At 52.5% G+C, this 10,462-nt stretch overlaps 1 protein-coding gene across 1 annotated transcript; it reads left to right on the top strand.

The window, feature by feature from the left end:
* The first annotated feature begins 2,123 nt into the window (after positions 1-2,123).
* LOC123818016 (EZH inhibitory protein) lies at positions 2,124-7,934 on the top strand. Its single transcript, XM_045837868.1, has 5 exons — positions 2,124-2,541; positions 3,044-3,507; positions 3,614-3,680; positions 4,016-4,182; positions 7,753-7,934. The coding sequence occupies exons 1-5, from the start codon at positions 2,360-2,362 to the stop codon at positions 7,932-7,934; spliced, it is 1,062 nt and encodes a 353-aa protein (XP_045693824.1). The 5' UTR covers positions 2,124-2,359.
* The last annotated feature ends 2,528 nt before the right edge of the window (positions 7,935-10,462 follow it).

Raw genomic sequence — 10,462 nt, 5'->3', positions numbered from 1 at the left:
TGTTTCCCACGAGGATCACCGATCTCCGGTGTGTCTCCAGTCTGCAAGTCTTGCCAATTCCAGGAAGTGGCACTAACGTCCACCCAGATACTGTGGCCAAAGTCTAAGAGTCATCACTGATTGCCTTCCTTCACTCATGACCTCACGGCCAATGAAGGGTTCCCAGCTGAGGCCTCAGACAGAGGACATCGGGGAGCAGACACAAGCCATCCCCACTCTGCCCTGTCTGAATTCCAGCTCTACAGAGTGCCTGAGCATGATCAAATGGTCATTGTTCCGTGACGCTATGTTACCGAGTGGCAGATGGCTGGAGCACATTCTATCTCGTCTTCATCCATTCTTCATCCGAGTACATCTGGTACGTCATCAGGACTTTGTTTTCCGTGTTCCGTTCCATTTTGCCTTTATTCATTGCCTACTCCACCCTCCTAGCCTTGTATTCTATACTTCATTCCACTCATTTCTACTCCATTGCAGTACTTTTTTATCTGTAGTGCAGATTTCACAGTCCTTTGATTTCATGACATTGCATGTTCTGCTCCTTTCTATGATTCCTTCCCACTTAATTTTGATTTTCTCCTATCTTCTTTAATATTCTACTTCACTGCATATTCCATCCCATTCCTTTTCTCACACCTCATCACATATATTTTTACTCCACATGCCATTAGAGACTTACTTGCACTGCCCCTTCCCATCCCATTTTTCCATTCAATTTCCACCCGGCTCAATTTTCCTTTCCACATCCTGTTCAAGTCCATATTCCATTTCCTGTTTCATTCCAGTGTCCGCTGCAGAGGGTCTCCATTTCATCCCTTTCTGCATTCCATTTCAAGTCCGCTTTCTATTCCTTATTATTTAACACTCCCAATACCATTCCAGTCTGTCTTGCATTCTGTTTCATGTCCACATGCTCATCCGGTCCAGTAAGCATCCCACTCCATTCAGCCACAATTGCTCAGACGGTGGCTTTCAGGAGAACCTCTAGCTAACGTCCTAATCAAAGAGTGACAAGCGTGCGTGGCCTGTGTCAAGAATTTTTCTCTCCTGGGAATTTGTCCATAACAAGGACATGATGGAGGACATGAACAATGTTTAGTGAGAAGGGTGTGCCTCGCAGTTCATGTGTCACAGAGAGTGAAAATTTGAATGTTTGAAATTGTAAGCTTCTTCTGTAAATGAAGTATTTTGTACTTAAAAAATGGCCCTGTGGAAATTTATTTACTGACATGGGAAGAGTGTTTTCTGGACTCCCCAAAGCAGATTACCAGACAATACTTATGGATAAGTGATTCCATGTCATAAAATAAAATAAACTATGAGATATGTGTGAATGGTTTTTCTACCAACATGTAGGCTAAAGGCTCCCAGTCCTTGCTTATATGGGTGAGTGAGAATTTAGGTGCCAGCTCTCTTACATTTGCTGTTCTGTTTGGGGGTACTGAACAGGCAGCCCTTTCATACTAATGATTAAAAATCAGTCTCCATATATTGAAGGTCAAGCCTGTGCATCACATCATGTTTATATTAACAGAAATAAGGGAGTAGGCCAAATAAGTGGATGTACAATACAATACATTCATCAGCGGATCACTACGCAACCCGTGCAAATGCTGATGGATGTTTAAGGACAGCATCACCCGGAATCCCAGGCAGTTGGAGACATTAGGCAGGGGGTGCATCTTACTGTAAAACTCAACCACCCCACTGTCCACACCCCCGCCCCAAGCCCGTGACTGGCAGCAGTGCTGAACCTCTGCAGCCAAGGCTGTGGGCCCCACCCTTTTTCTCGCCTTTCTAGGCTGCTCTCCAAACAGACCCCCGTGTTGGGTTGTTCAGAAGCCCAGAGGAGTTCTGGGCACGTCCCCTCTGGGTCACCACGCAGGCGTCCAGTGTCCTGACCAGATTCCAGGAGGGACGCCTGGCTTGGGGGTATCTCCTGTCATCTGGTGTGGTATTTCTTTCAAGCTGCTGCTTGCGGTTGAGTCACCACAACCGTGGTGCTGACAAGCAAAGCCGATTTGGAGCGACTCGAATTGTTGATATGGATAGCCTCCCAGCCTCTGCCCTCTCCCCTACAAACACACCCACTAGGGGGGCCAGGGAAGGATGGGAAATGTGCTGCACAGAACACGGGAGCGGACTCCAGGGGGCGTGGAGTGCACCCTTGGGTTCCGAGCTGGTCACAGCTGGGCTGCGGCGCGAGCAGAGAAGCTGAGAGTCGCGTGACAACAGCTGACCAATCCGAGGCGGGGACTCCACGGGGCACGCCCAGTCCCCTTACTCCTCCACCTCAGACTCCAGGGCAAGCAGCGTCCGCGTCCTCGCTCCTCCGCTCTCTGAGGCAGAACTTGGAGGCATGGCCACCCAGTCTCACTTGGAGAAGGAGCAGAAGCAACAGCAGGGTGAGGGGCCCACAGGGCCAAAGAACGAAGTCATCGCTGCCCCTGGCGACGCCCTCGGGACCGGCCACGGCGATGCCGGCCCCTCGGTGCCCACGGTCTGGAGCGTCCACGGTCTGGAGCGTCCGGTCTCCATCGGGTGGGGGCGCTCTGTGCTGTGACGCAGCAGGTGCCTCCTCCTGCGTCACGGCGGACGCCGGCACCATTTCCACCACTGGGGAGGACCCGGGGCCGCCCTCCATGCGCTGCGTGTGGGAAAGTGGGGGGCCTGAGCTCCCAGGGTGATCCGAGTTCCCACACAGAGTTGAGCTGTGTGGGGCCCGAGACGGCCCAAGGGCTCCAGACCGCACACGAGGGTAGCGCGGCCGCCTCAGGGCAAGCCGTGAGGGGTGGTGTCCAGGCCAGCGGGCGTCCGACCCACATCACGGGCCCCCGCGAACGGCCGTGGGCAGAAGCGGCGCAGCCGCAAGAAGGCTGCCCAGACTCACAAGCTTCCACGGCGCTGTCTGTTTCCAGAGGCACCTGCGCCAAGGAGCTCCGTGCCTTTGCCGCCATCCTCTCCAAGGGCAGAGCCCAGCAGCCGCCATGCACTTAGGGCTTCTCCGGGGAGTCCCGCGTCCCAGCGCATCCCGGACCTCCAGAGCCGTACCACCCCGCCACCAGGCCCTGTCCTGCGAAGCCGCGCCACCCTGCGCCGCCCTGCTGCCTGCTGCTTCTGTGCACCCCCGGCAAGGCCCTGATGTCCACCGGAGGGCATCTGAGCCAGGCCCTGCATGCCGCCCGCGGAGTGCGTCTGCATCTACAGCTGCATCTGCGCGAGGCCCCGCACCCAGCTCTCGCCATGCATCCGCGCCGCCACGTTGTGCTGTCCCGAACCACACCTCCAGGTTGGGTACCGCTCTTCACAGCCCTGGATCCGCACCAGGTCCTGCTCGCCGCCGCTGTGCGACCCCTGCGGGCCCTGCTCGCCGCCGCTGTGCGATCCCTGTGGGTCCTGCTCGCCAGCGCTGCGCATCCACTCCAGGTTCCTCTGGCCACAGCCGCCGCGCTCCCAGGCCTGGCGGTGGTCTCGGACGGCCTGCTTCTGCGCCTAGCCCAGCTTCCCGTAGTCGCGCATCTGGACCAGGCCCTGCCCTCCGAAGCCCCGCATCCGGGCCAAGCCCTGCCCTCCGCATCCACTCCAGCCCAATAAGCCCAATAATCCCAATAAGCCCCTGCCCTCCGTAGCAGCAGCACGACTGCAGGCTTTGTCTCCCGGAGCCGCCCCACCCAGAGAAGGTCTACCCCTGGCAGCCGCCCCTCTCTCCCTGAGCCTGCTGGCCAGAGGTCTCCTTCCTCTGGGCTCGCACCAGGAAGCCTTGTCTTTCAGAGCAGCTCAAGCTCTCCTGCTCTCGGGGCCCCAATCCTTCCTTCCCAGCCGCGCTGGCGCGCAGTCCGCATGCGTGCCTCCTCACCCTCACCTCCTGGTCGATTCTATCCTTCTCTCGCCGGTTTGTTGAGAATCCCTCCTCCTCTTCTTCTTGCCCCTCCCCCCCAACCCCCCTGCCCCTCCACCAATGGGTTTCCTGACCAGGGCCCCCTCATCTCCCCCCCACTAATGTTTCTGACCACAGCTCCTCCTCCTCTTCCCCTAATTTTGATGACCTGGCCTCCATCTCTGCTCCTAGCCCTGCTAGCCTCAGAAGAGCCTTGCTCCTGGAGTTTGATGCTCTGAGCCCTGCCTCTCCAGGAGAGCAGGCTGAAATACAGAGCATCCCTGACTCCCCTACACCTCCCCCAGGTGAGCTGTGACCCTCCGTGAGCAGCCTCATAAGACCCAGGAGGAGTCAGCCTCCACCCACTGCGCTGAATGGGCTGCCTGCTCTGAGGTTACCTGTGAGGTTTGGTGGAGCTCTGTTAGCCAGCGACCAAGCTTATGAGTTTTGAGGCCTCCTCCTGCCTGAAACTCCACCACCTAGCACTTACCTGCTGTTGGCCCTTGATTCCAGGCCCTCTTCTCCCTCCAAAAGGCCTGGCTTTGCCCCTGAGTTGAGATTCCCCTTTTTCCAGGTTGCCTCTTATACAACGAATCTTTGGTGAATAAAATTAAAATCTTGGCTTTATTCTCTTAATGTGTTATGGTTTTTGAATGAGGGAAAAGGGCTTGTGGTTTGTCCCTGTCCACTTAATTTAGGGATTTGGGGGGATGAGTTGTAATCCCAATTTGTTGTAAATGCTCTATATTTACTTAGTTTTGTTGTTTGCTATTTAATGGTTTGCTTTCTGTGTGAGTGTTTGTTCAGATATAAAAACTGTGCGGCCACCACTGCCCCCACCTCCCCAGAATCTCCATCACCTAGCACTCCTTGACATTGTGCTACCCCCACCTGGGCATTTCCCCACTGTCTGATGATAGAGAGTGTCTATAGTCAAACCCTCAGTAGCTCGCAAAAGAACACAAAGGGATTCACCAAATGCACCAATAGACTGAAGTGGAGGAAAAAAATGAAACTCAGGAAAGAGACCAAACACCTATTGGGCACTTCATTAAAAAATGTGGGAACTCAAGTTAATATTTCTCGGGACACTGATTTTAAAATTTAGTACTTACTTATCTTTGAGTAATCCCACAGACGTCCAAATAGTAGAACAAGAAGTAGATCTTTCTAACCGCCGCAGATCTCACAACCTCAGTTCAGAGAGCCTATATTTATGCCCAGTTCACAGGTGTGGAAATTGAGGCTCAGAGCGACTTTGTGACTTGAGATCTTGTTGCCTCTAGGGCTTGGCTCTGCAGTCAGAATTCTGGTTTTCCTACTGACTCACTGTATGTTCCTGGGACGGGCTAGTGCGTCCGGCGTCCTGGGTTTCCTCATTTGTCAATTGGGCGCAATAAGAGTGTATGTTTCCTAGATCATGGTAAGGATGAAAGCGGATGGCATGTGCTAAGCTAAATGAACTGTGTTGGTTCTGTGTTACACCTGAGGGATTAAAATAAGGTAACCGGTAAAGCAGCTGGATGTTTGTTTGAAAGGGAAATGGAGGAAAACGCTGTTGCACTCATCATTTCTTTTTTTCCACCGGGCCTCACAAAGTACGTAGCTTATCCTAACACTTCATGTATTAGAATTTTGTAGAGAAAATTACAGGAAGCAGTGCCCCAGAAAGCGTGAATAAAAAACAGGTGATACTGTCATGAGAGTGAGCTGTGAGTAATGCACAGTGCATGTGCACTGGGGCCACACAAACCTGGGCCTGAAAACTGGCCCCATCTCTGTCTCCCTGTCTGACCTCGAGCAAGTTACACAACCTCTCTGACCCTCAATCTCCTATGCTGTAAAACGGGGAGCATAGTGTCTACTCGATGATCACTTCCTCTGAGAGGAGGCTCTCCTGACCCTGACCACGGATCCTCCCAGCTGTGGTGAAATAAATGGACTTTGTCTCTGTTCCTAAAGTCCCCTGCTTGTGAAGGGAACAGATGTCATGCAGGATTACATTGACAGGATCAAGAATGTCTACTCATTTGTTGACATTTTATACTTGACATTTTGTACACTTGACAAACTGTATTTGAACAACAATTAAAAATTTAAAAAAAGAAAAAAGAATGTCAACTCGAATAGCAGAGTAATTGTCAAATACACATCAGCTCCTTCAAGCCCTCAGGGAGACGGGAGTGTAGGCCAGGACACTGTTTGGCTGCTCTGTAACACAAGGGCCTGACTTGAGCTTTCACTGCCCGTGTCCGAGAGGCACCCATTTCCAGCATGGCTGTCTCCAGTAAACACAGGGCCAGCCACAGGGCTAGGTAAGGAGGCAGGCGTGGCCCTCCACTGAAATCTGCTATGTTTCAGAGATTGTGGTTGATTTCAATAACTGATCCCTTGGGCTAGTTAATGTTTACTCTCCTCTCGCTCTTTAAATTCACGCCCTTACACTTAAATTCACCAGTGAAGAGTGAGCCAGTGAAATCCTCGGCCCCACCCTCAACCCTGTTGAAACAGTTTGCCATGCCTAGCTCTCTGTCTCTCTGTCTGTCTGTCTGTCTGTCTGTCTGTCTGTGTCTCTGTCTGTCTCTCCCCACCTGTCTCTCATCTCTGTGTGGCCGCAGTTGTGCTCTGTCATTTCCTCATCTCATAGGTCATAAACCTGGATCATCTCAGTTCCCTGAAGGTTTTTGCCGAGGTCCAGTCCGACCAGGACAGTGGGTACTGATAGGCTGAGACTGGCTGGCAAGAAACACGCCCCAGATCTGGCCTCGCGAGCACTGACTAGTTGTTCCAGACTAGTGCTGGTGACATCCGAATGGATGGCTAGAGAAGAGGGGTCATAAGGCCTTGGAGTAAGGTGTGGGGGTGAGGGACAAATGGAGGAAGAGGGTGGGGGATTTAAGGGGGAGGGGTCATGCCACTTGTATGAGAACACGTGTGTGAGAAAAATGTATCCGATGTTTACTTTGCATGTGTCGGTTTATAAAGTTCAGTGCGCATTTTATGGACATTTGAGCTTATGCATGTACAAACACAAAGAGATATTCAGGCATAGGAATGGGATCTATCTCACGACTTGTACTGATTCATGTTTAAACAGGTGAAGGCGTGGACATTGCAGCAGGCACAGTGATCGTTGAACAATTTCGACCCCACTGGTTAGCTGTTTCCCCACGACTTTTTACCATTTTAATGACTATGCTTTTTGAAAAAGTCTGCATTTTATTATATAAAAAGCCAACAGTAGCCAGAGTGCGTCTGAGCCATATTCTGCTTTGGCCACCGCCCAGGCACACAGGCGGCAGGCCCTGCTGACCGCCGGGGCCACCCCCACAGCGGCCACTGCCGCTCTTCCAGTCCAGGCAGCGGTCAGATGCTCTGCTTCTGCATGAGGACTTCCTTCCCCGAGCTGCGCATCTGGACCAGGCCCTGCCCTCCCGAAGCCGCGCATCCCGGCCATCCCTGAGCTGCACAGCTGCTCCAGCCCCATAAGCCCTGCACCCCCCTCGCAGCAGCACGACTCCAGGCTTTGTCCTCTGGAGCAGTCTGACTAGGCGAAGGTCTACTCCCAGCAGCTGCCCCTCTCTCCCCGTGCCTGCTGGCCAGAGGCCTCCTTCCAATAGGCTCGCTTTAGGAAGGCTTGTCTTCCAGAGAAGCTTAAGCTCTCCTGGTCCTGAGGCTCCAAGCCTTCCTTTCAGCAGTCTCGGTATGCACTGCTTATTTGTGCCTTCTCACCCTCACCTCCTGGTCGGCTCTATTCTTCCCCTGGGCTGCTTGGTGACAATCCCTCCTCCTCCTCCTTCTCCTCCTCCTGCTCTTGGTTCTCCTTTGCCTCCCCTTGGCTTTCCTGGCCAGGGCCCCTCCTCTCCCCCCTTTAGCTTTCCAGTTCACAGGTCCTCTTCCTCTGCCCCCTAATTTTCGTGGCTCGGCCTCCATGGCCACTCCTAGCCCTGCTACCCTTACACAAGCCCTGCTGCTGGAGTTTGATGACCTGAGCCCTGTCTCTTCAGGAGAGCAGGCTGAAGTAGAGAGCACCCCCTTACTCCCCTGCACGCCCTGAGCTGGGACCTCAGTGGGCTGCCTGTTCTTGCAGTTACCTAGAAGGTTTCCAAGTGTTCTAACCATTGACGAAAACGAGTAGTTCTGAAGCCTCGTATGGAGAGGCTGTTTTGAAGCCTGTCCCCTCCATGGCTGCGCTATGTAGCACTCTCCTGTAGCTGGCCCTTGATTCCAGGCCCTCTTCAACCTCAGGAGGGTCTGTCTGCCTGTGCCCCTGAGCTGAGAGTTTGCTTTTTCCAACTTGCCTTTATGAAACGTAATCTTCGAATGAATAAAAGAAAAATGGGTATTTCATTTAGAAATGTAGCTTGCACTTTTTACTGTCCCCAAACTGTTGATCCTACGTCTTATTTACAGGATTAAAGAAAGTTGTGAGCATGGTAGCTGACTCTGGACATGAGAGGAAATACTCTCCTGGCAATTACTTATTCCCACTGCCTAAAATGGAGTTCTGTTCAGAAAATTCCCATTTGTGTGCTCCATACCCTCTAAATGTAGGTGGCTTGCCACTTGGGCCAAAAAAAGTGGGTGGGCTTTGACCCACAGCGATGGAGGAAAAGCAGGGTTGGTGGAGCTACCCAGGCAGGACATGACCTTGTGTGTGTGTTGCGGGTGGGGGGTGGATGCTTTCCCTCCTGATGGGAGTAAGGGGGTGCTGGAAGGAAGCCTAGGAATCAGGAAGGGGAGACCAGCACGAGTCAGGATCCCAAGGGAGAAGTTTTCGGTTTCTGGAGGAAAACGTTTATGTGTCAGAAACAGGTGCTCCTGAGTTCCGTGTGGGTGAGGGGAAGGCCTGGGAGGGCAATTCAAGGTTAATCATTGATGGGGAAATGGTCAGATGTCTAGTGAAAACATGTGTTAGTGGATAACCTTATTTTTGAAAATAAACGTGGCGAACTGTGGGCAGGTATTCGAGGGAGACTGTGCGTGTGCATGTGTGTGGAGACATATTTGGAGAGCACAGGATGGACAGACAGCATGCTATGAGCCAGGTATGTATGCAGTGTTTGGAATAACTAGTGATATGGTCTTATCTTCATGTTTTGCACATTCTTCCTTTTTAGGGGAAAGGGAGGGAGAAAGAGAGGGAGAGAAACATCAACGTGTGCTTGCCTCTCCTGCGCCCCTTACTGGGGACCTGGCCCGCAACCCAAGCATGTGCCCTGACTGGGAATCGAACCGGCGACCCTTTGGTTCGCAGCCCATGCTCAATCCACTGAGCTGTACCAGCCAGGGCAGCGTTTTCTACCATGACCACATTGCTAATTGTGTAAGGAGACTCAACTCACCTAATTTTCATGAACTTCAGCTGTGGAAACATGGTAGGAGACCGCATGAAAGGAATGCTGTAATGTATATGAATGCCGCATCAGCAAAAGGGACTCCCTCTCGCTACTTTCTCATATTTCTCCACTTCTCCTCCCTTTGTTTTTGTGGTTTGTGGCCAGGAGTGGCATTGGCCCGGCCAAGAAGGGCCCTATTCCTGGGCCCCCTATTTTAGGGGTTCCCGCTCAGGTCCTCGTTATGCTGTATGCAGGCCACAGAGCTAAGGTATCCACAGGAACAATGGGATGGGCCCACCAGGTCTCAACACCCTACAACTTGTGTGGAAAACGTTTCTGCTCCCCTCATTCCCCAAGGCTGCCTCCAGGTCCTGTAAGGCCCTCTTCTCCTTCCTAGACAAGGGTAGTCTGGGCCTACGGTATGTATAGTCTTTGGCCCAAATGGTGGCCAAGTGGCCACCGTTTGTAGAAGCAAAAGGGTAGACACAGCTCGGAGGTGTAGGCTGAGGTGTTCTCAGGGTTACGTGTGAGGCACTTTTGGGGGGAGGATGTAGCTGGCACTGGGAGGAGATCAGGACATGGGCCAAGGGCCTGCGTTTATACCTCTGCCTCAGACACACTGCAAATGTGAGCCACTGGCCTGTCTGTAAAATTAGCTCAGAGCCCAGCCCCAGACAGTCAGGCACACCTAGGGATATGTGTGTAGAAAGCCATACCATGTCCCTGGAGGAGGTGGCTCTGACCACACCACACAACCCTGTCATATCGCAGGCATTGGGGAGAGCAATGGTTTAGGTCCTAGCTTGGGTTACTTCCTGCAGTGAGCCAAGCAATACTCAGTGGGCTGAATCAGAGATGCCCCACTCTACTTACCGCATGCTAATGTTTTTGTTTGTCTCCTGGGTACTTAATCGGTTTGGGTGGACTTTAATCCAACGCCTCTTAAGGCAAGCCCGCCAAACTAAAGTCTACAGGCTCTGTTTCCTTCTCTTGACCTTTGTTCCTTTCGATACTCCCTCCTCAGGAAACTACCAAATGCCTTCACAAGACAGCCCTCCGTGCGGTGGAATCCAGTATACACTTCTCAGATTTCATCTTACCTGACCTTTTGGCAGCCTTTGACACAGCATTCCCTCCTCTTCCCTTGATCCTTCTTCTTCCTACGTGTTTAAAGACTGCTCTCTTTCTGCTCACCCCATGCTCTCATAGACCGTTCTCATTTTTTCACACCTCTAAGTGTTGTGTT

Source organism: Phyllostomus hastatus, unplaced genomic scaffold (assembly GCF_019186645.2).
Source record: "Phyllostomus hastatus isolate PE091 unplaced genomic scaffold, TTU_PhHast_1.1 phas_contig_2513, whole genome shotgun sequence".
Classification (NCBI taxonomy): Eukaryota; Metazoa; Chordata; class Mammalia; order Chiroptera; family Phyllostomidae; genus Phyllostomus; species Phyllostomus hastatus.
Note: the sequence above shows the minus strand (reverse complement) of the source record. Positions and strands in the feature narration are given on the sequence as shown.

Coding starts and splice junctions, on each gene's coding strand:
- LOC123818016 (XM_045837868.1), top strand. CDS start 2,360: ATGGCCACCCAGTCTCACTTGGAGAAGGAGCAGAAGCAACAGCAGGGT. Junction 3,508..3,613: donor TGCGCCTAGCCCAGCTTCCC/GTAGTCGCGCAT, acceptor AATCCCAATAAG/CCCCTGCCCTCCGTAGCAGC. Junction 4,183..7,752: donor CTCCCCTACACCTCCCCCAG/GTGAGCTGTGAC, acceptor TCCCCCCTTTAG/CTTTCCAGTTCACAGGTCCT.